At 35.7% G+C, this 26,360-nt stretch overlaps 1 protein-coding gene across 3 annotated transcripts in view; it reads right to left on the bottom strand.

The window, feature by feature from the left end:
• LOC134528027 (protein transport protein Sec24C) overlaps positions 1 to 18,817 on the bottom strand; it is a 96,201-nt gene extending 77,384 nt beyond the window's left edge. Inside the window, exons 1-4 of one of the 3 annotated variants that reach the window (XM_063361205.1) lie at positions 18,745 to 18,817; positions 13,005 to 13,147; positions 11,234 to 11,369; positions 5,231 to 5,361 (exon numbers count right to left, since the gene is read on the bottom strand). In XM_063361205.1, coding sequence (XP_063217275.1) covers positions 5,231 to 5,361; positions 11,234 to 11,369; positions 13,005 to 13,133 — 396 coding nt within the window. In that variant the 5' untranslated portion in view covers positions 13,134 to 13,147; positions 18,745 to 18,817. Of the gene's footprint in view, positions 1 to 5,230; positions 5,362 to 11,233; positions 11,370 to 13,004; positions 13,148 to 18,362 lie in introns of all 3 variants that reach the window. The other 2 variants (XM_063361204.1, XM_063361206.1) reach the window with 2 other exon arrangements.
• Positions 18,818 to 26,360: the final 7,543 nt, after the last annotated feature.

Here is a 26,360-nt window from a genome sequence, read left to right as displayed (position 1 = left end):
CCTCGCAAGCTATTTCTTACTTCAACATTAGTAGGTCTTCAAGAGGTTAAAAAAATTTAGAAATTTTGAATTCTCTAGAAATTTAAGCGTCAAACATGTTTACTGATTCTGGCACCGAAAAATTTGCTAATTTTTGTACATTAAAACTGAAAATTACCAAAAAACTAACATGTAAGGTTTTGCATTTGACATCATTTGGGACTGCGCCCCCACAACCTGGCACTTTTAAACCTCCCGCCACGACGTGCTAATGACCAATGTTTGGAATAGTGCGCCACTAATCACACAAGCTACCGCAAGACAGTGCAGTAGAGTAAGTCCCTCATTCCCTTATTAAGCATATTAAAATTGTAAACTTACTTTCTTTTATCCCCAAGTGTACAGTATGCTGTTTTCAGATCCCCGTAAAAATTCTGTGTGTTCATTTTATTTAAGTTATATTTCTACTGATACGGACCTGAACCTGACAAAGGCTGCTTACGTAGTCAATAATTTTTTTTAACAATAATCTTAATATATAATTTCACTGCATGTTTTTAAGCCTAAATAATGCTGTAATAATTATAGGAGGGAATGTGTTTTTATCATAATATGTTAACGGTAAAAATTGGAATTACCTAAAAGTAATTTCAACTTGTGTCAGATATGCTGCCCAGCGGCCATTTTTCACCTCAGTCGCTCTACATGGCCACCCGCGGCAAGACGCCTCCAGCACTCCAAGGACTGATCTTTGTAATCCCAGGTTGGTTAATTAATCTAAATCATGCCATCAGGCGTTTCAACACTTTTATTTTTTTATTAATTCAATGCATGAGAGGCATGTAGTACAGTGATGTGTAATAAATCTCTCTACGCACGTCTACTTGTTCGCAACATGTGGGAAGCCAATAAGAACCAACTTAATTAATGTCTTATAGTGCGCTCAACGCTTTGAGCGGGCCAGGTCCACGTACATCAGGGTAACTTCGCTAGGAAGATACGAGTTACACTCCCACACTGGCGACATCATGCCCAGAGAACAGAGTCTTTGCTGGATCCGTGTTCCCTCAATATGGTGGCACCCGTTAATTACTATAACATAATTAAGCGAATTCCATTTGTAACAACGAGATTAGAATATTGAACACCATGCATTTTTACCAAGCATTTTTTATTATTAAAATACTTGAAAAATGTAAATTATATGTTTTTTTTTATATCAAATCTAAAGAACAAAAAAAAATTAATATCTTCCAATGTTATTTTATAATAAATTGAAACAAATTTTCTAGTTCATTTCATTACTCAAATATAAACAACAAAATGGACTAGTACTGCATTCATAATGAAATATTATTCGTAAGATGTTCACGTGAAATTCAACCAAAATAAAGAATTATTGCTTGCATCCATGGCAGGTATGATTTTGGGTGGATGACAAAAATTTTTCTTTTCAACACACTGCTTCCTATAGGTGGCCAAATCACAGCATCTATCTCAGTCTCTGGCTACCTCTGGCAAATGAGAATGACCCTTGCCAACCAAGGCAACAGTAGACAGAATAAAGTATATACAGTTATGTAGTTCATTTTTAGCCGGACCCTTTTGGAAGTTCTGCTTAAAATATTGTAAGGATCATGGGCTTTCGCTGTCATTTTGTGAATTTGCTTGGATTCTGGGTTCTAGCCATGTCGAAGGGAAAGATTTCACCAACATATCGGGCGACTGCAAAGTCGACCCAAAGGTTGGTGAAAACATCTTTGACACAGCTAGAACCCAGAAGCTTGCTTAATATATATTTTTAGTATCCCTCCACCAGATTAAATTAAATATAAATTTAAAGTTAGCATGGCCTAGTTACTTGTATGCATTGACAAACAAAGTGTCAGACTGTAAAAAATAAAAATTTGTATGTTACTTTACACCAAATCTTACTGCTATGTTCATTAACTAAAAATATATATTTTAGTGGCAGCCGTTTATAACATATTGTGATCAACAAGACATTAAACTGTGGGACTACATTTATTGACAGAATGTAAACATGTATGTGTTTGTATTAATAGTATTGATTTCAAAAGGGACTATAAGCATCATTATCATACTTCTTCCAATACTGAATCATAAATTACTTCTTATCCTGCACACAGCAATTCCACATGTGCTTTAAACTAGTGATGTGGCTGTTCTTTTTTTTTCCCTTGGTTCTCGGTTCAGTTCCAGAACTTAAAAATCTGTGAAAATTGTGCACTATTTCTACACAACAACAATGGGTAAATTCAAGAATAATAAGGGTGTAATCATGTTCCCTGCCACATAAAAGTAAGAACGTTTTTAAGTATATGCGGCAGCAACAACTACAAGCACAAGCCTACTCCTGACACTATCATCTGGATGGGAGAGAGGACAAGATAGTCTGAGCCTGTTCCCTGCCAATGGGAATAACCAATTTTGAGTATCATTTGTTCCAGTCTGCTCCTTTTCCATTTGAATCTCTAGTGTTGAGCAATGCTAAAAAATAAAATAAAAACTTATTCAGCAGGTGATAGCTGAAAATAACTTGGATTTCTAATAATATCCTCAAAAGGATTATTTGACCCAACAACAACTAGAGCTGCCGAAGCTGCCGAGAAGGAGAACAGGCTGTGGAGGAGGAGGAGGGGGGGGGAGAGAGTATGGCAAATCTTTGGGGCCCGGGCACAAAGCAGGACCGGTTAGTTTGAGACCTTCTTCAATGTGTCAGTTTACTTTGATAGTGTGATAATAATTGCGGGTGTATTGATAATAGAATTCAATAGAAGCTTTATAAATAATGTGATGCATGCAACGTGGTATCTTTTTACAAGTACTTAAGTTATGATGACAGACTGCACAGAAAAAAGAATGTATTTTACTGCTGAACTGCTTGGTTATCACTTGGTGGTGGAATGCTAGACAAACAGGGGAAGTGTGAAGAGGGGGGGGGGGGGGGGGGGGGGTTGTAACTTCAAGATAAAGGATGAAACAGTTCATTTAGTCAGTGACTGCAATTTATTTATACTCCACTGTTTCTCTACGTTCATTCCAAGTTAGTAAGTTACAGTGGGTACACATAAAGTTTGCAAAGCATTACTGCTGAAACCAAAGAAAAAATTTCAATTGTACATAGTAGAATAACTTCAATAATTTCGCTGTGGTGACAGTATTTCCTCAATTTAAGTTTATCTTAATTCCTATTAACTGCAGAAGTCATCTGAAGCAGAATGTATATAACGTATATATGAATACAAACAATTATCAAAAGCTTAACATGTCACAGCAAACTATTGTTACGATTTACCGCAGGTTCGTAAAGGATAGCCCAATTAATAGATTTTATTTCACACACACAGTTTTATTTATTACCACTACTTGTCACTTACAAATAATCTTCTAAATTGGCAGATAATTAATTACACGTAAAAAAGGTCAATTCCCCAGTCACTCGTTTCACACACCTCGCTGGACCGCACTTCCGGCGCAACTCTCGCCGCAGCACCCCTCGTGGGTCTCCGCCGCGGGACTCCGTCGCCACACTCCGCCGCCGCCGTCACACCCTTCGCCGAGATCCCACACGACGACTCACTCGCAACTTCGCCCGGGACTCCACCGCGCCCGCGACTCTATCGCCCGGAACCTCTCGACTCCACTGAACTTACTCACTCCCTGCCCTGGAACCTTCGTCCAGGGACTTCGCCACTCTGCCGCACCCGCGGCACTATCGCCCGGAAACTCCGCCGCGGGAGAACTCCCCACTGAACTCCTCTCGAAGGTCGGCCCAACCTCCTTATATAGCCCTTGGGTTCCCGTCCAGAACAATCGGGCATGTATCCGAGATATCGCGCGACCTTCGCCGTCGAAATGCCCAGAAACGCGTCGTGAGTCCTCGAAGGACGCGGCGGCTGCTCAAAGAACGCCGATAAACTCAACAAGCATCGGGTTCCCACAAAACGCGCCGATAAACATGTCTAAGTCCTTTTATTCCGCAGTGCGGCCTCTTTTAAGTAACTCGATCTGAGGCAGGTGCGCGCTGCGACGGTTAGGATGTTGCGAGACAGTATGACACGAGATACCAGGGAGAGGACGCGGGTGGAAGGGGACGCAGACAGGCCGAACGAGCGCGGCCAGGCCGAACGAGCGCGGCGACGCCAAGCGCGATCGTAACAGTATGGAATACAAACAGAATTTCCAGTGGTATGGGCCTAAATAAATAAATTTCTTTGATGATGAAGCTCCATTTACCTCTAGTACCAGTCAAATTATTGGTCCGAAAGATCAATTTAAGATACACGTGTTTTTAAAAATAATTTATACACTGGTAGAAAATAAATAGGACATCGAATTTTATCACTGAAAGTTCTTTATATTTTCTTTTCTGTGGAACTCTCTGGAATTGACACAGTGAATTTAAAAGGTCAGCATGATTTGGGAACACAATGCATAGAATGAAGAGATACACTGGCATAGAAATTTATTTGGCAATAAAATGTTCAAATAAAAGCACAAAAAAAATCCTAGTTTGTATTATTATTTCTAAGTCTTCAATACTAAAATGTTGTTTTAGTAAGAGTTCATGTTGAATTTTTATCTTAATACTTATAAATATAATTTAGGGATTATTGGTTGAAAATTATGTTTTATAAAGAGAAATATCTGAAAAATGTTCTTAAATATGTTAAAAATTATATAGCGTTGTCCTATTTACACAGAAATATATTTTCTCTTAAAGGTTTTCAATGTTTAGATTTTTTTAATTGTGTGGGTTTAAAAGTTGTGTATTAAGTAATGGGGAGGGAGTACGACAAAATTATTTGCCCCCGGGCACTTAGTTTCTCTTGACATCCCCGCAGACAACTGTATTACACATGGGACTGGCTTGTGAAGTGGCCTTTGAACTTGATGCAGATCTTAGAGCATGTAATAACCTACAAATACATACTGGCTGCTTAATACACCATGAAACTATTTTGACAGCTACTAAAAACACACATACCTGCCTGCCATGGCTAATGTGCAACATAAAATACAGCTTTGCTGATAAACCATTACATAAAAAAATTGAGAATCTTGGTAGGACAAAAAAATTAATTTATTATTTAATTGTTTATCTGGTGTTAAGTGCATTTTTCTGCAACTAAGTTGCAAAACATTTTTCATTACTAATCCATAACCACAGATACAATCTACTTAAATGTTAATCTTATAAAAAAATTAATGTTTACACACATCTTACCAGCGATTGACTTGATCGAGGGGGGCCATTAATGTTCATCCCAGACATTTGACCAACCAAATGATTAGACATGGATAAATCTCCATGTGGTGACATGTTCTGAAGATCTCTAGAATGTTGAGGAAATCCACCTGTGAAAAATGTGTACGTAAATACTAAAGTACGCACAATTTACCATAAAACAGCAATAAATTTGCTAAAAAAAGTAAATAATAAAACTTTTTTTTACAATTTTTACAAAATTTAATGCTCTTCATGTAAGGAACAGTAAATGAAAACCACAATTTTATTCAAATTCACAAATATACATATAATATTTTATATAAGAATGTAATCCATGGAGTTTAAAATACTAACAAGAATTTTCTTGCATTAAGTAGGGGAGTGGCAGATGCAAGGAAGGGAAGGATGAAGGATATATCACCCCCAGAAGTTATAAAAAAATTATGAGACATTTCGGTGAAGAAAGAATGTTAATTTTGACTGACGCAAGGTGAGCTGATACAACACCTGGAATCACAAACCACAAGGACAGTGATGCATGTTGAAAATGATAATGTAAGTGTCCCTAGTTGTTAGTTTTTTTTTAAACATAAAAATTCTTCATTTAATTTTTTATACCAAATTTCCTCCAGAAAAAATTTCTGGTTACGCCACTGAGGTGGGGTGTTAGAATGAGATGTCCTACAATTATAATTGCAGTTACTCAGACAGAATATTGACAGTTAGTACGACAAAAAAAAAACTAAAAAACTAATTGTTTCATAATGGTGGGTAAGATAATAAACTTAATTTTAAGAGTGTAAAGCTTTAAACTGTGTGGATATTAAACTATCTATATTGGCAGAAAGCATCAGTACTCTTGACGAGGACAAATATTAACTGCGCAAATAATAATCACGATACAACAAAATAAAGTCAAATTGTTGAATATTTGATTATCTTTCCCATGGTATAAAAAAATTATGCTTGAATGAAACATCAATTAAAATATAAAATTATGCGCTAATTTTCATATAAAATACTCAGTGTTATCTCGAAAAATGTAATTCATATATCCAGAAATAACTTTTAACAAATACTGTTCCGGCTACTGTTTACAATTAACTGAGAATATTTTATGTTGCTGATGTTTTCTTAATGTTTCATAATTAATTTATATTCATTTTACTTCTATTATGCATCATCATATAAAGTATTTTGATTGTGCTTCTATATTTTTTTTTAAGTTCTACCTAATGAATGTAGTTTTATTATTATTTTCTCTATTTTGAATTAAAATTAGTATGTATACTAATTACATTTTCGTAATTTTAAAGCATTTACTGGGCAGTGAGACTGTAATATTCTAGAAGATTTAAAAAGAAAGGAAGACACAGGCACGACACACTGTCGCCAGTAAGTTATTTTTCCACGCCTCAAGGTAGTGCATTGTTGGGAAAAGCCAGCTTGTAAGCACATGACTGTGCAGATGGACCAGAACTTTTGCTGGTGGATACCTCGCCAGCCAATCAGAACGAACCTTGAACACTTTCAGAAAAAAAAACTCTAGCAGCGTAGTATTCCATATATGGTTATTTTTCTGGTTCTGTATTATGATTGGTCAGTTGACATGAGGTTGCCTCCCCTTTGTTTTCACCTTTGTAAGGGAAGACAACTTCACTGTTTAACTAGTTGTCGCTCGATCGTCGCTGCGTGCAGCCGTATTGTTGGCAGCTTACAAATATGAAGTGAGATTGTACGAATAGCTAATTCCACGCCTGTTAGTCGGAGCCAAGCTGAAAATTAACCTTTTTTTTATTAGTTTTTAAACTTTAATCTTTTAATTTGTTGGTGTCTCCTAGTACATTTCCAAGGCAATTATTGGCACCAAAATAAATCCTTACTATACAAATAAAGTAATACTTATTTAAGAATAAAATATACTTAACACTATTATAATATTTACCACTAAATATAAATAGAATGACAGTGTTATACTATAAATGAAAATAAATTATTATCTATGCAAGTAAGTACCTCGTGTTTGAAAGTGGGTATTAGTCATCTGTTTGAGTTCCTGCTGCTACTATAGTTCAAATTCCTTTTTTAATATAGTAATAACAACATCGTTAATTTCCATATTTATAAAAATTTAATTTTTTCTTTGCATCTTACATAATAGCTCGCAAATGAAATAATTATTTTAAATGATAGTGTTAATCGTAAATTAGTGTCTTTTCTGTTCACCCTTCTACAAAAAAAAAATCCTTTTTGGCAGAGCCTAACAGGCGTAAGTAGATTTTGAAGTACCTATTTCTTCTGGAAATGTTCTGGAAACTTCTATTAACTTTTGGAACATTTAAACAACTTAATGTACATGAATCCTATATGTTCTCCAATATTCCAAAATGATTGACTAAACATGTTCTCATAATCCATGCAACGAAAATATTTTGAATATTAGTTCAAATTATTTGAACTACGTAAATGCATCCAGCATCTAATAGTTAGAAAGAATTTCATGTTATGCCTTCTAAGGTAGTTACAAATTATTTCTGACTTTCAAGAACTATTTTTCATATTTTGCACTAATATGTGGTCGTATAAAAAATTGCTTTGGACCAAGGTTTAAGATAATATTAAGATGGTTCATAATAAAAGCAAATGACTTTGATAGTAAGGTAATTTTGAATTTATTTTATAATTCAACCCGTTTTTACGGTAATACTTTGTTTCATCTAAAATATTTTCAGCCAAAGGTTTTAGATAATGTTTAGAATTTTAGAAGTTCTAGGCAATTTAATCGGTACCACAAACCTGAACTATAATCTGGGTACCACAGAAATATGTACAGTCAAACCTTTCCCAAAAAAAACCGTAGACCTCCAATCAAGCTTAGTTGCTGTTTTCAAAGTCTTTGGTTTGTGAAGAGAAATTTGCACTGAAATTTGCCGCTTTGGTACACTACTGCTGCCAGAAGTTGCTTTTTCTTTGTTTCCTATGTGCTTGCTACTATCTTTCACAAGCTTCATGCATGTGTCTTGTCATTCCAAATCTATTCAAATATTTCAAAATGTGCACATGATTATATTTTTCATTGCATCAAATACGTAAAATCTAACAGTTGCAAATTCCCTCTGCGGTCGTGAATTAATACAATTTTCTGCATGATTAAAATGATTGTAATGCATTTAGGTACCACGAATTTGTGATTGCATAATTGTTGTTTAAATTACACGGAGGTGGTGGTGGTGATGCTGCTTCATCATTCAAAGACAAAACAGGAGATATATTTTGGTTTCATATATATTTAAGAACGTATGTTAAGTAACACTTAAATTCACTTTTCAAGTTTATATATATATATATATATATATATATATATATATATATATATATAAGTGCATATTTCACAATAAGCAGCTTCAATCCAAAAAAGTCTAGAGTAACCGAGCCAAAGATGATATGACTGGTTGTTGGTAACCCTGAGAGAACTTTTCAGAGAAGATGGGATAAAGTGTAGTTAAGTTAATGTTAATGTTCACAACACTTCAAAAACAACATCTTATTAGCATGGATGCCATGTTGGAAATAAAATTAATGTTCATTTTCTAAATTAAAGTAATTCAGTATTGACTGCAGATATATTGTGAACAAGCTTTTATCCGCAGCTTCGCTCACGTTAATGTCCATAAATAATTATCACAGATCATTGCAAAGAAAATAAATTAATATGGCAATTGGTTTTTTATTGCATGACTGGAATCATCAGTATTTAAAAATTCTAACATACAATTTAGCTTATAAAACTGAAAACATGCTTTATTGAAATATGTTTCACTATTACAAAACATAAATAATATTACTTACTCACGTTTTAAAAAGTTCAAAGTGTTAACGTATAATAAATTAATTGTTCTTTAAAAGAGCTTAAATAAGAGTATCATTCTAGGATCTAGGATGCTCCTGTATAATATGTTATATTTTTTTTCTTTCCAGTGAAAATATGTGTAGATTTCAGGCATTGGACACACGCGAACAGGCTACATATAGTTGACCATAGGAAAAGCATGGCTTTTCCAAATGCACCCCTGCTTCCTGCAATGCTTGCCCTTGTGCTTTGTTGATGGTAACACAGTAAAACTAAGCCTTACAGGAAACTGAACTCTTTTGAATTGGAATGGTAGATAAATAGGGATAATTGGAATTCAAGGTATAATAACACTTTTCCTTTTACCGACACCTGTTAAAATAGTGGCACCAAGTATATTCTGCCCCAATTGTGTGATCTGAAGCCTTGTTCCATTACACAGTCGAGCAGCATCTAGATTTCACATTAACATAACTTGTACATTTAGTTTTTCATTTGAAGTTTATGTGAGGGTACACCCAAAAGTTCAAGTGAATTTAAAAACTCCGCAGGATATGAAGTGCTTTGTTCTGTATCCATGATTGTATCTATTGACAAATACTCCTTCATTTCCCCTTGCACCACTTTTAAAATATAAGAGTTGATTTTATTAACTATATAAGTGTTGATTTTATTAACTATGTATATCATTTTTTGGAACCAATATTTCTCTTGCGCACAACCACTGATCACTATTCAAATTTTGTTGCAAGTCCAGGAAAACTTGAGTAATAAGATACACATCATTTTCTACTAAATTACAAAATTCTCTTGAAAGTATAATATAACCTTCAGCATCAATGCCTAAACAACCATCACCGAAGAAAATAAAAACACAAAACCTCAAAAATTAAAAAAAGTTTAAGTATTGCTTGGCGGTGACAGAAAAATAAAAATAAATGTGGAAACAGATGCTATACTAAACTGAATAGTGAATTGACTGCCTGTATTACAGTATTAGTGTGGCAAATTATTTAATTTACTTATTGAAACGCCACATTGTGTTAAATTTCATTCAAATTACTTAAACTCTCAGTCGGACGATCATACATTTGCCCTTCAGAAAAAATATATTTTTTTTATAAAAAGTGTCCTATGTCCTTTACTATACCCTTGAAAATATGCGCACAAAATTTCGTGATGATCGGTTGAGTAGTTTCCGCATGAAAGCGTAACAAACAAACGAATAACTCACATTCGCATTTATAATATTATATAAATATGTTCTATAAAATCAAGTATTTTTTCTTATTACTGGGTTTTGAAATAAAAATGTAAAAAATCACAGCCAAAAAAATTATAAAATTCAGTAGGCATCACTAGGAGAAAGTGTTTGTATAATTTATTTTATATCTATGGCTTGCAATGGCCATTACGAAAACTGTTGGCCAACTAATAGTTAGGTTAGTAAATGTTATGAACCCATTTCTTAAAGCCAAGGGCATTAAAATATGATATTTATATTAATGAATTACAAATTGAAGAAATGATTTGCCTAGAATTCTTTCTGTAAAATATTCTCATATAGTGTGGAGTTCTATTTTGGACTTTTAAACATTTTCCTGCGCAATTCTTAAAAAAATTATTGTAAATGGAATATTTCACAAGAAATTTCGTGAAATTGAGGTATTTTGCCCCATTTTGCACCAAACCAGAAAAATGACCAATTTCGTGAAATTTCGCGAGAAAAAAGGTATGCAACACCATAAAAATAATATAAATCTTTAGGCTGTATAACCTATTTGTATATATAAAATTTTTGCAAATAAACCATTTGCAAAATAGAGGTCTGTATGTGTGTGTATATACACACATATACACACATATACACACATACACACATATACATATATACATACATACATACATACATATATATATATATATATATAGATTATAACCAAACCAAAAAATACACCTATTTCATGATCTTAAACAATTTTTCCATTTCTGTTGCCTGCTTGAGTAAACTTAATATAACAGAATAGTAAAGTTAAAGTGAATGCAGTGAAAAACACACAAATTTTTCTCAAAATGTATATATTAGTGTGAATTGATCAAACAGCATCAACTGTTGTTTAAATGAAAAAAAAGCAATCTAATACTCTCACCTTGAGGACCTGTTGGTGGCAGGGAAGGGCCGTTTGGAATACCAATACTCTGGGGGCCCAGTGACCTCATGTCTCTGCCATCGCTCTGAGGGAAACCTCCAGAGCCTGGGCCCATCCGTTGGACAAGGGGACTTCCCTGTGGCCACGGGAGTACACAGACATAAGCCTCAATTTCTTGAAAACTATTAATTAGGTATACTGAATTCTCTTAAAAAATAAGTTTCTCCTAGTGTATGGGCAGCAGTAGTCACATTTATGCATACAATGAAACACTCATAAAACAAATGCAATAAAGTTCACAACCATAACTATCGTCTACAAATTATTAGATAACACTCCCTTCAATATAGTAACAAGCTAATTCATTCAATAAATATAAAAAATTTAAACAGGTTTGCGAACTCTAAATATTTAAAAAGGTAAATTAAGTTTATTGATTTTTATGTTAAAAACTTTGCAAAAGGTTTACCTTTTTATTTCATGAGCTACATGAACAAGATTTACTGTATACAAAATCCTGATAGGTACACACAATGTTTTCAGCATGTCATTAAGATTATATTTTGCATAATACATAAATAACTCTCCATAATTCCATGACTAAATGTCTAAATCAGTAATAATTAATGAAAATCCATACTACTTAGCAGCACTGATGCAGTGTTCCACAATTTTTGCAGCCCAACAAGAACAGATAGTTTTCATTAAATTTATTTTTTTATTTTTTTACAGTTTAATAACACATTTTTGATAATTAATTTTAAATGGACATTTTCATTGCTTAACATGGGTGAATAAAACATAAGAGCGTAAAAAGCCACAGGTCAAAACAAAAAAAAAGTGTGCATGGAGTCCATGTGAAGAGAAACTTCATGCTTATTAGGTATACAGATATTTTATCAGCACTTTTTTTTTATTGAACTAGAGATAATAAATGAGAATAGCAAGAATGCGGGTATGATCTCAAAAAAAAATATAATAATAATTAGAGGAGACAAAAAGAAGCATTAGGAGAACCGTAGTATCACTGCTACGTCATTTATATCTCTCCCCTGCCGTCTCCCCTTCTAGCCGTTACAACTAGCATATACATGCTCCGCTAGGTACCTATCCCTTCTCCACTTGCTGTCTTCCCATTCGACCACTAATGCATGCGATGGAGTGGTAATGTTGCTGAAGCACTCTCCTCCTCTACCAGTTCCCCCACCACGTACCTAACTATTCCCCTCATAGGATCATAATTTTCGTAATGCTTGAAAATTGTAACCCCCTCAGCAAGGAAGTTTCACTTGAAAAAATAACAAAGAACTGTAATTGGTGGGTCTTGTTTAACTCATGTTGGGCAGTTGAAAAATAAATATAAATTCATATGCAACAGTAAATTTAAGTTATGATTCTCTGATGAAAAAGGCAAACATCTTGTAATGAATCTTTCACTACATTTTAAAACCACGCCTAAATAATAATAATTATAATTTTAAAAATTAAAAAATATAAAAAATGTTTTTTGACGTATTAATAAAATCTGCTGCTGTTACAGAACAGCTGCTACTATTGGCCGAAGCAAAAAAAATTCCAAATTGAGAAAATAATAATTGTACGAGCCAAACATGAATTGAATGATTAGAGATGTGAAGAGAAATAACTAGATTCCATGTGCACGCTAAGATATTCGTTAATAAATAAAAATAAACATGTTCTCGGATCCTGCAAATATATTATGGAACTTATCATCCACACCACAACAAACTGACGAAGGTGCGTGCGTCACCTGAGTGGGCGCTGGCTGCTGGTAGGAGCCCGGCGTGACGGAAGGGGACGGCCGGGAGGCCCCCGGCGGGCCGCCTTGGCCCAGCCCTGCCAGGCCGCCGTACTGCTGGGGCAGGTACTGGGGGTGCATCTTGCCTCATCCACCTGCACCGACACACCAGCTGTTGCTACACACCCAATAGACCCATGCAACATTATCACGCAAACATAGTACCAGGGACTCCCCCTTAACCAGCCCTTTTAACCGGTCAACACCACAGTAAAAAAAAAGCAGCTCAACCGAACTGAATAGGCTAGCGGCTAGACGCAAGTGGCTGCAAATCCATGAGTCATTATCTCGAACTCGTGGTGGCCGGTTATAGCGGAGCTCGATAAGAGGGATTCCACTGCACAGCGAAAGGTTTTTAATCCAGCATTCTATGGTTCTGTACATTCTGTAATGAGGCACCAATCAAACTGCTCTAGTTCCGATTTTTTTTTTGGTAGTTTCCGGCTTTTGACGTAGACTACCAGTTCGAATTACTGAGCTGCCTGCGTTTTAGGTTTTTTGCACAGAGTTTATCATTACAGTCAGTTTTCGTTTCAGTAAAGTGTTTCCAATTTTCTTGCATGTTACTTTTTTCCATTTCGTATTTTCACATTTGATATTTCCGTTTAACTATATTGATGTTCGATAAACCAGCAAAATTGCTAATCAAGCAAGACCATGGTCCTGAACATGCAGGGTTTAAGACCTTTCACTATATGTATGTCAATTTTGTTTCACACCACATGTATGAATTTAATATCAAATTAATTTCAGAATATTATAACAAATTCAGATATAAATAGAAAGAAACTATGTAAATAAAAAGCATTTGGAAATATGTACAATTCTACTCTGCATGTCATAATACAATAACTGCTAGCATTTGTTTCATAAATGAGCATGGGATCACTTGGTCCAAAAATTAAATTTTAATTTCTGATCTCTAATTGTGGATCACAAGTAAATTAAAATTAAAGGTCTTATTCCGTTCTATGGCCATGACTCATGTTTCTGTTCAGTGTTGAAACAGGACATACACGAGGATGGGCAACTTATTTACAGAAAGTTGCTCTAAGTCTGCTCTATTCACACATGTAGGTGACCTTAAGCCCAACGAACACATTACCTATAGTCCCAAATCACACATTTAGTACGAAATAGTGTTCCACCCAATGCATAACTATCACTAAGGTTTTGATCTCCCCACTGGGGAATCCTGTGGGAATTTGACAAGCCATCCATAATAGAAGTCACCTCAACTCTATACAATGCATCATCATCTTCATCATTTTGCTGTTGGAAATGAATGCACGATTCCAAATGGTGTGTACAGATGCCTCAATGTGCACATTAAGGATCTTCCACACACTGAAACAGTCTGTATTCATAGATTATGCTATGCTTCTGGTAACCTACTGGACTTCAAGTGGTTTCTTAATGAAATGAAGTACTTGATCTTAAAAATTAAAATAATAATAATAATAATAATAATAATAACAACAACAACAACAACAACAACAACAACAACAACAACAACTATCCTGGCATGAGGTCTTTTGCTATTTCAGCACTTTGGCTTTATTAATAACATTTGCAAAAAAAATTAAACTTTATTGGTTTGGTGGTATCATTAAAATGTTTCCACACTTCTGTCTTGCCACTGTACAGTGAAATTTTTATTTATTTATTTTCAGGTTTAGCTGCTAGCCAACAGCTTGATACCAACTTGACACCTAACTTTTCTGAATTAAATATATAATATGACAGTTTCCTCAGGACTTATTTGCTTTAGGGCCAATCCACAGGCAGGCCTTAAATAATTTTCATAATACTAATTGAGAAAAGAAAGAACATATGTGGTGTACTATTTACTTATTTTTTAATTCAGTAAGTTTTTACAAATGTTTAACCCTAATGTATATACTAATCATAATTTATGCCAAAACAAATAAGAAAATACACTTATCCCTCACTTAGCACGTCTTCAGATTGCACGGATTCATTTAGCGCAATGTTAATTTTACTGCCCAGTCTTGAATAGTCTGTAAATTTCAGTTAGCGCGAAATCTCAACAGGCAAAAAAAAAAGTCGGGCACGATGCCACAAAGTCTGTATCAACTTTTGTAAACAACAGATGTGCCTTGGGATACAGTTAGCCAAACAAGGGGGAAAGAGATGCGCGCGTAGGTCTGTTTTCACTATCGGCTGTTGTACAATCATCAGCTATGGCAAGTTAAATTGTGGCTATGAAGTGTAAAGGACCAAATGTTTTTATGTCCGCGCGTATGCCACCGTGCCGTACCGTTGTTACATGGCCACAGACCGGGCCGTGAACTCAGTCTAGCCAGTAGCAAAGAATTCACACAAACAAAAGCAACGTCTGCCAATTCAGCTGCCGTTAACTGTACATGTTTGATCACTCATAATGCAGCGTGTTCAAGTATTTGAGACAAAACTAGAAGTATTACGGCGCGCAGATTGACATGAAGGCCATGCTTATATTGGTCACACTTTAGTTTTACGCAAGTCAATTATGCCCACAATTTTCTTTTGAAGACTTTTCAAACATTATAACCTTTAGGTATCTGTTAGTCTGCATCGCCGCGGTGTACCATTTATAAAAAGGTAGCCAGACCTTTTTTGGTATCATTCATGTTTGGATATGTTGCTTCCCGTATAGAGCGCACACACGTAGTCGAATATTGATACTGATATCTGCCGATTGCATGCAACTTGCGCTCTCTGTCTTGTGACGAATTTGCTACATTTGATAGCCTGCACTATTTTGTGGTGTGTACTATGACGATAATTATGCGTTAGTTCAGGCTCGCATTTGGGTCACAGATTTTGTGTTTATATTTAAAGTTGAAGAAAGGTTTTTGTTGCATGACTTATTAATTTAAATTGTTTGGCGTGCTTTTATTATATACTACTTTTTAAATAAATGTACTTTCCATGAATGGTTTATGTTTTTATGAATAACTTTGCCTAACAACATTTTTTTTCGCATAAAAAACGCACATTTACTTTTGAAACTTGATCTTTTTATAAATTGTGTGACGATTATGCAATAAGACACGGTAAATACTTTAATTTTTGAAAAATTAAAATGTAATTATCCGGACAGTAATATCGGTTCCAATGTCAGTAAAGGATGGTTTGGAAAGGTACGCGATGTGAGTTGAAGGTCACGCCCGGGCGGGCAAGTCAGCCAGCCGACTGACGATAAAGTACATAACCACGTATCTCTCGTTACGCGGTGTCGTATTGTCATACAAAGTGTGATAGGAGGCATATAAAGATTAATGGTGTGACATATTTATCGTCGAGTGTTATTCTACGCATGTATATTACGTAAAGTATATCTTCCTAGACAATTTTGGTACACATTAATTAAATTAGCCTAGCTATTTATGGAAATTAATGCCTCACAATACGCAATTTTGATTAACATGAGCATTTTTAGGAACGAATTAGTCGTGCTAAGTGAGGGATAGGTATAAGGTTATATTTTTCAGATCATTAATTGAAGTAACACTTTTTTTTCATGAATGATCATTTTAGAACAAGCTTTCAATACCTATCAACACAATTTCAAATACTGGTAACCTAATTTAACAACAAATACGAACTGATTACTACACTGATTACAAACACGGATTTATGAGTTAAGTGTTTGTGGCTGATAGTTGTTAAAAATCAGTTGTGTCGTAGTAACACTAGTAGAAAAATACATATGTTCACTTAAGATCATGTCCCAACTTACAAGAGAGCAAACAGTCACACCCTCCTCCCAATCTTTACAATTGAGCTGTCAATCTGTCCTAATTCAAAGGAGAGAAGGCGAAATGCAGAGAGAATATAATATTCATGCACTGCACACTTTCTTTTACAAGCGCTTGCAATTGGGCTTCCACCCGGTGACAAGGAGTCCTCCCCCCACTTCACTCTCTCTCACCTTCAAGCTATCTACACAGGTCCTTTACATCTATAACACCTTTTCCTCCAGGACATCCCTCTTCCATACTGTCCTCATCACGGACTAGTGCCTCCCTCTTTCTGTTCGTCTCGAATCCCTTTGTGACTTCCATAGACTCTCCTACCTCGGTACCCTCCTTTACACAACCTATTTCGTATCTTTCCCAAACCCGCTCTCACTTGATCTTAAAAAACCTTACCAGCCTTTTCACCCTCCTCTTCCTCTCCAGCAACGCTTCCTAACCCAGTCCCTTGAACATAACACATGGCCTACGCTCTGCATCTCTCCACTTGCTCTTTCCTTCTCCTCCACATACCCATGACCCATCACGTTGCCCTGCACCTTCTCCAGCTCTTGCAACTCCATTACCAGGTATGGGTCACCATCATGATCAACGTCAAAGATGCCTTTTCCCTTAACTTATTTCCTGTATCCTTCAGTGTTCTGCCTAGCAGACCCAGCACCCTCCTCCCCTACTTGACCACTTTCTGAACCTGCTTTCGCATCCCAGGTTGTTCTAGTGAATTGCCCTCGAGTACTTGATTTGGCTGCCTCCCTTATATCCTGCCCCTTCCGTTACTACCATCCTCCTCCTGACTAACTTTGTCTTGTCTGCATTTAGCCCCATACCATTCCTCATTGACCATTCCTCTTAGCATTTTCAGATCACCTTGTAGCCTTCCCCCTTCCCACACTGTTGAATATACAAAAAAAAATTGTCTGTAAACATCCTCTGCTTACTTCCCATTTTGGAAGCCATTTTGGTTTTTAAAGTGCAAACAAACTTCATATTTTACAAGGTCTAGGTGTTGAAATAATGTTATGACGTGATAATTAAAAAAAAAAAAAAAAAAAAAAGGCAGGTAACTATTTTAACGTGAAATGGCTTTTGATCATAAAGTTTTAATTTTTAGTACTCTGCAATAGTTATAATTTAATTAAAAATAAAACTAGACTCAAAATGATCAGTTACATCTGTCCATTTCCCAACCGCCCATCAATCACGTCATCTTCCAGAAAATCAGAAGGCCATAACGTTAGACATTTCCCTTTTAGAAAAACAACAGGACAAAAAAACATGTGGTGTAAATATACTTCACATATCTCAAAGATGTTTCAAAGCTGGTCAGCCAATATTAAATAACAGAAAATAAATTTATTGCACAGATGTAGTTTGCAAAGGGCACATAATTAGGTTAACCTGTCACTTCGAGACCGTGATCAATGTCACCCTATTGAAACGTGACATGGCCTAAACAGCACAAAACAATTCAACTCCTAAAATACTTTCCCTGAAGCTACAATTAAAACTATTAAAACTACAAGTCTGAATATGTTGCCACAATACATACCGTCAAGAAGACAAATAATAAAAAAAATCGACGCAAACACACAAGTTCAAATGTCAAACTTAACCCCACTTTGCAATCTGATTATATTTTCGCAGTTCTACTATTATGAAACTCTGTATCACTCTCTCAACATTAAATTTATAGCAAACTGCCACACATCGGATGCTCCGTAAATCTTACATTTACAATAATTAAACAAAAATACAACATTTATCATTAGATGACATATTCGTAAAAAAGCACATCGTTCAATCTAGAAAAAATAATGGGCCGTTATAAGTTCTTTAATTCAACCTACTGTCACGAAATCAAAACCAAAATATCCCAGCTACAATAACAAAATCCAATTCAAATCAGTAATTTATTTCTGTTTACTACACACCAAACAAAACAGCTGTGCTTGCCACGTAAGGCCGGACGGCGCATGCGCACAAGCAGCCACGTCAACCTTTCCACACGGAGGACGAAAGAACTGTTTAATTAACTGCGAAAACTTCCATTACATTTATAAACGCCAATTTTATTTTGTAATTACAAACAAGTTAATGCAACTTAAGCAAAATTTGTCAATAATATCTGAATGTTAAATACTTGCATGAATTAATTATAAATTAATTTGGTTGGCAGCAAGGGGATGAATAAAATGTCAAAGAGTAAGCTTTGATATAAAATTATAGTAAACAATCGGTAGGACACAACGAGCATTACTGTAGGACAGTAATGTCCAAGCCAACCAAACCCCTTCCCCACCCACCGCTAAAACATCACACACGCGAAAAAAAAAAATTCGTGAGTAGACTTTTCTAATTTATCCAACTTTACTTCCAAATCCATCCTTCTACTTCCCGTAAGCATTCTGTTTGATATCAATGCATGCAATTTTTGCATCCCGCATTTCAAATCCCAGGGTTTTCCCTGTATCTATGCAGGTTTTACCTGGGCTCAACTTATCTAGTTTTAATCTAGTATAGTCAGTCATGGCGCCAATAGCTGCCATGGCTGGCCAATTCCTCTCTTAGCACATGATACATGCTACTACTCCTGCATGGCTAACACCATGCATGCTTAGAGCATATGGGCTTCGGCCTGAGATACACTTAGGACGGTATTCCAAGACATTTGAGTAAGGTAGCGAATATGCACTGCCTTGTTGGGCAACTGCCGTACCCTAACTCTCGGGTCATATTCCAAAACGTATCCTAACTGAACCCCTGTAAGGTATAAGATCGGCAGCCGTTTTAATAAACGAGGACTTGTGCGTGGCTATAAACAGTTGTACTTCGTGGAATCCATCGTAATTTTAGCTTATTTTTTAAAACTATGGAATTATAATGTGAAATAAAATATTTAATTTTTGTTGTACTTGAATAAACGATGAATTTTTGGCCATATTTATGTTTGCTGTTTTTTAAGATAATAGGGGGGGGGGGAATTGTAATCGTAAAAGTTCCGTTAAAAATCATTAAAAAGGAATATATATATATATATATACTATTATGGATCAAATCGGCAACAGATAGGACACCAAAAATCATTGCCCTAAAGTAAGGGACTGGCCGTGTTCTATCGTGCACTTGGAATATGGTTAGGGTACAGGTATTGCATAATCATTTCCTAAGCCCTTATTTTTGTGTCTTGGAATACGGCTCTAAAGAATAGATAGTAATGAATTATTAAAAAAAAAATAATCATAATGTAATAGTTAATAAAAATGCAAATTATTTAGAATTATATATTTATCAATAATTTATAAACTTAATACGGCATGTTTTTAATCGGGACTACTGGTTGACAAACACTGCGCACGCTCTGCCCTCTATCTCGAAAATGGTTCAAGATATAAAACAAATGTTTAAACAAAGTTGTAGAAAGTGTAATTATTATGTTCTGCGCATGTCTTCATTTATTAAAGACACAACTCTTAAAGGCCCTGTCACACTGTCAAATTTTAGCTTCCAACACCTTCCAATATGTTGGATCCAATATCTTTGAGGGTTGTGACGTCACATTAAACGTCACTATCGCAGCCATGTTTATTTGAGAGATTGAATGTCTAGAGTTTCCTTCAAATATTTTACGTATAGGACAGGTTCTAAAATATGTTGGATGTTGGATGGGATCAACCAATCAGAGTTATCTAAAATAAAGCGGCCGCTTTTGTTTCCGTTTCCGAAGTGTAATAGTTTAAATATCAGCAATGGCGAATGGGAAATAAATGCAGTAATTGAACTAATACTATTTTATTTCCTGCTAGAATAATTGTTATTGTATATTTTCCTCCAATTGAATCTGTATGTACGGAAGTGCAGGTTAATATATTTGACTAAAAGAAGTTACTGTAGTTTTGGAATATTATGGTCCTTAAACCAGAAAACATCTTCTATTCAACTTACGATCATTATTTGATTACTATACCAGTTTTGCTTATGTTCAGGTATTGTTGATACCGTACACTAAATTAAAACAGCAAGCATTGCGTACAAAATGTGCCATCAGGAATGAGGTATCAAAACTAGGATATGCATTTCGGAACTTTTACCTACAAATCCAAATTAATAACACCTAAAATAAATTTTAAAATATTTCAATTCAGAGACTTAATGTAACTAAAATTATTTTGGCTTACCCAATCAATCTTTCTTATAAGTCATTGTTCTCCTTATTTCACAATAGCTGCTACTCTGTAAGTATTGTCTGGAATTTTCTGGAATATAGACTCATAATTTCCTGACAATAAATGGTACTGACTTATGTTAAAGCAGCATCTCTGAGTAAGCAAGTAGCTCTGGTGATTTGCAAGAAAGGCCTAGAAATATTAAAATTCTGCCTACGTGTTCAATTATTATTATTTAAGTTTTGAAAGTAATACCATTTTTCGTGAATGTAAATATTTGTGTAGCAGATCCTTGTCAGTAAGCCTATACTTCCCAGGCTGTACGAAACAAGCATACCTGGTCTAATATCTTGTTAAAAAATTATTTTAAAGAGATAATGTGACTGAGGTGAAGTTAGCTTAAAGGCTCAGGTTGAGGTTTGTAACAGTAAATACACTTAATTCAAAATAAAACAAAATTGCCAATTTCTAAACACAGAAAAATTAACACATTCACTTTAAAGTATAGGAACAATTTTGATGAAATACAAGTGAAAGTGTCCATACAACAGCAGCTAGTTGGGTGAGAAAATAAGCGGGAATGAGAAGGGATATGCCTACTTGCAGATTTACATTTAATTATATGTTTTATTCTTACTAAACATACCTTTAAATATTGTTTTTGAAGAGCACTATAAATTGCACTACAAATTTCAGGTAAACATTTTGAGATGGTGTTGTGTGGAATACTTGTAGAGAACATAAGGGACTTAAATGATTCCCCTGTCGCCAAAAATCTTAATGTAACTGCCAGCCTCTGCTTTGCTGGTATAGACTGGCACAAATGAGTATCCTTCTTTGCAATGCGAGACTCCACAATTGAAAGAAGAAGATCAAAACTTTCAGAATCCATTATTACATAGTTTGGAAATGAATCGGCATCTTCGTATCGAAGTTCATGACAAAAAGGGGTAAAACACCATTTGTTTGCCGGGAAAGTATCCACTGTCTCGTCCACCATCTGCGTTTCCTTTTCTTAGATTTCTCTTCTAGTTTACTGAGACTTGCTACAATTGCAATTACAGCTACAGCTTTTGAAACACTTTGATGCTCTTAATGCAGGCATTGCAAACACCTGGAAAACGTAAATTTTAAACTGTGTATGATCACAATATACCTAAATTGGAATATAACCTACTTAAAAAAGCCGGCGTTCCTTGACCCAAAATTCGTTTTTGATTCTAAATACTGTCATTTACAGTTCTCTACAGAATGTTTGGTAAAACGAGCTCACTCAAAGAAAATTGATAGTGTGAAATGACTTCAAATATATTTTACATTGTAACGCCCCTCGTGCCTCAAAATAGAATTATTTGGAATTAATTAAAAGAGCCTTGGAAACAAGCTGGAAAAAAAAATACGTTAAATGAAATGATTTACCAGAGGCGACACGAGGTGGGAACAAACACAATTTAGGAACTTCCTGTAACAAGCAAAGGGGAAGTTGGGGGATCGTTATAATCAATAAAATAAAAACTACACGATTAACTTGATCTATAGTTTCCCTGTTTTATTTGCCCTGATGAATATCATGTTTCAATTATTTTAACATACATACAAAAGATTTAGCAATTTTCCAAGATTAACAAAAGGAACACGAAATTGGGGCTGGCCAGCGCTTACTTAAACTAATTTACATTCTTAGTTTGAAATATAAACATTTGCATTATGAGTGGATGGATCCCATGATTAAATTGATAATTAGTTCTATTCGTTTTACATTTTCTTGAGACAAACACTGGTCGCTGGTGAGTTGGTCGTCCGCTTAAGATAGTTCGTAGCTAGGTAAGGGGGAAATGTTGAATTTACATTACCACCCGGGGTCTTCAAACGATCACGGCGGGTGGTAGAAAGTTTCTTCTAATGTATCTTCCCACGGAACAGGGAAGGGGGGAGGGCACGAGATGAGAGTATCAATCTCTCCCGGTCATCGAACCCTGTCTGCAACAGTCCAAATCAAAACTGATTAGAACTGGTATACAGGCAGTCTATGGGGCAGAAAATGCCCGGAAAACAAATTTAAAGGGAAAAAGGAGGGTTCGCGAATTATCACTCACCAAAACAGGGGAGTTGCCCAGCACGCTGCAGTCGTGGAGTCAGCCAGGCTCGGGAGCTCGCGAATTGCGCGGCAGGACGCGGATGATTTCTTCATAATAATAAATTTCAAAGAGAAAAATTTCTAAGGCAAATAACTAAACTATGCAGACAGACTAATCTACTAAAATGGACTTGAGGGATAGCATCCCTTATACAACGCGACTACATAGTCGTTAGCGGTCGGATGAAGTCTCGCCGATTCGCCGATACTCGATGGAGGCCTGTCTGCAGACGCGACGCGAGTTGGTCTGTCTCGCGGTAAACGGCGTCTCGTAATTAAAAAGTGCCCCCCCGGATCTAACAGGTGGAAGGGAGGGGGGGGTGTCTTGCCCGCCGAAAAATACCGAAGTTGCCCGAATGCGGGCAAAAAAAAAAAACTCTAGCAGGAGTCTTGAAGTTGGCCACACTGGGCGACCGTAGCGATCTCTGTCGGAGGTGGTCTGAGTTGAAGACAATCGACTCGACCACGGTGTCCATATAACACAAGGGAAAGCAGGTGCTGCTCTCTGGCGCCCTAGCGGGCAGGCAAGCGGAGAAGTTCGCGACTTGGCCGCTAGGAAGCGCTAGTGATCAGTTTTGGCGCCTTCGTTTTTGCGTGGCAGACCTAGAGAACGGTCACCGGTCCCCAGGGGGTTACGACCGGTCATTGGTCTTACTTGGAACTGAGAAGGGGGGGAGGTGGGGGTAAAATGCAACGTTGGTGGGAAACTACGCCCCGTCGTGGCTACAGAGGGGCAAATATATAACCCTACGACGTGATGAAAAAGGCGGATCTCAGCTCGTCTCTGCGAACTGGTCGCCTGCAAGCTACAGCCTTGCCTATGAAGTTAGAGTCACGAAGGGAAATAATATAACTGGCTTGAGGCGTGACTGAAGGCGGGGGAAATGGTAAGCGGTCTGCCAGTCAGTGATTAGGCCAGCAGAATATCCGATACGCCGATGGGAAAGGGGCTCCAGAGCACTGCGACAAAGTTTAACTCAGAGGAGTACACCGGACTAACAAATTAAAATTACATTATAGTAGAGCAAATAAAATTTCCACACAAAAATTTAAAATCATAATAAAAATTTAAAATATCTCGTGTCGAATTTACTAATTAACGGCACAACATTGCTCGTCAAATAATATTGAATACAATATATTTGAAGATGTATTTCATCCAAAATCACCCTTCAAATTTTGTTGTCCAATTTATTGGATACAATATATTTGACAGTGTGACAGGGCCTTATTGTATTCAATATTATTTGACGAGCAATGTAAAATATATTTGAAGTCATTTCACACTATCAATTTTCTTTGAGTGAGCTCGTTTTACCAAACATTCTGTAGAGAACTGTAAATGACAGTATTTAGAATCAAAAACAAATTTTGGGTCAAGGAACGCGGGCTTTTTTAAGTAGGTTATATTCCAATTTAGGTATATTGTGATCATACACAGTTTAAAATTTACGTTTTCCAGGTGTTTGCAATGCCTGCATTAAGAGCATCAAAGTGTTTCAAAAGCTGTAGCTGTAATTGCAATTGTAGCAAGTCTCAGTAAACTAGAAGAGAAATCTAAGAAAAGGAAACGCAGATGGTGGACGAGACAGTGGATACTTTCCCGGCAAACAAATGGTGTTTTACCCCTTTTTGTCATGAACTTCGATACGAAGATGCCGATTCATTTCCGAACTATGAAATAATGGATTCTGAAAGTTTTGATCTTCTTCTTTCAATTGTGGAGTCTCGCATTGCAAAGAAGGATACTCATTTGTGCCAGTCTATACCAGCAAAGCAGAGGTTGGCAGTTACATTAAGATTTTTGGCGACAGGGGAATCATTTAAGTCCCTTATGTTCTCTACAAGTATTCCACACAACACCATCTCAAAATGTTTACCTGAAATTTGTAGTGCAATTTATAGTGCTCTTCAAAAACAATATTTAAAGGTATGTTTAGTAAGAATAAAACATATAATTAAATGTAAATCTGCAAGTAGGCATATCCCTTCTCATTCCCGCTTATTTTCTCACCCAACTAGCTGCTGTTGTATGGACACTTTCACTTGTATTTCATCAAAATTGTTCCTATACTTTAAAGTGAATGTGTTAATTTTTGCTGTGTTCAGAAATTGGCAATTTTGTTTTATTTTGAATTAAGTGTATTTACTGTTACAAACCTCAACCTGAGCCTTTAAGCTATAACTTCACCTCAGTCACATTATCTCTTTAAAATAATTTTTTAACAAGATATTAGACCAGGTATGCTTGTTTCGTACAGCCTGGGAAGTATAGGCTTACGTACAAGGATCTGCTACACAAATATTTACATTCACGAAAAATGGTATTACTTTCAAAACTTAAATAATAATAATTGAACACGTAGGCAGAATTTTAATATTTCTAGGCCTTTCTTGCAAATCACCAGAGCTACTTGCTTACTCAGAGATGCTGCTTTAACATAAGTCAGTACCATCTATTGTCAGGAAATTATAAGTCTGTATTCCAGAAAATTCCAGACAATACTTACAGAGTAGCAGCTATTGTGAAATAAGGAGAACAATGACTTATAAGAAAGATTGATTGGGTAAGCCAAAATAATTTTAGTTACATTAAGTCTCTGAATTGAAATATTTTAAAATTTATTTTAGGTGTTATTAATTTGGATTTGTAGGTAAAATTTCCGAAATGCATATCCTAGTTTTGATATGGCACATTTTGTATGCAATGCTTGCTGTTTTAATTTAGTGTACGGTATCAACAATACCTGAACATAAGCTAAACTGGTATAGCAGTCAAATAATGATCGTAAGTTGAATAGAAGATGTTTTCTGGTTTAAGGACCATAATATTCCAAAACTACAGTAACTTCTTTTAGTCAAATATATTAACCTGCACTTCCGTACATACAGATTCAATTGGAGGAAAATATACAATAAAAATTACATATTCCAGCAGGAAATAAAATAGTATTAATTCAATAACTGCATTTATTTCCCATTCGCCATTGCTGATATTTAAACTATTACACTTCGGAAACGGAAACAAAAGCGGCCGCTTTATTTCAGATAACTCTGATTGGCTGATCCCATCCAACATCCAACATATTTTAGGACCAGTCCTATACGTAAAATATTTGAAGGAAACTCTAGACATTCAATCTCTCAAATAAACATGGCTGCGATAGTGACGTTTAACGTGACGTCACAACCCTCAAAGATATTGGATCCAACATGTTGGAAGGTGTTGGAAGCTAAAATTTGACAG

Source organism: Bacillus rossius, chromosome 1 (assembly GCF_032445375.1).
Source record: "Bacillus rossius redtenbacheri isolate Brsri chromosome 1, Brsri_v3, whole genome shotgun sequence".
NCBI lineage: Eukaryota > Metazoa > Arthropoda > Insecta > Phasmatodea > Bacillidae > Bacillus > Bacillus rossius.
Note: the sequence above shows the minus strand (reverse complement) of the source record. Positions and strands in the feature narration are given on the sequence as shown.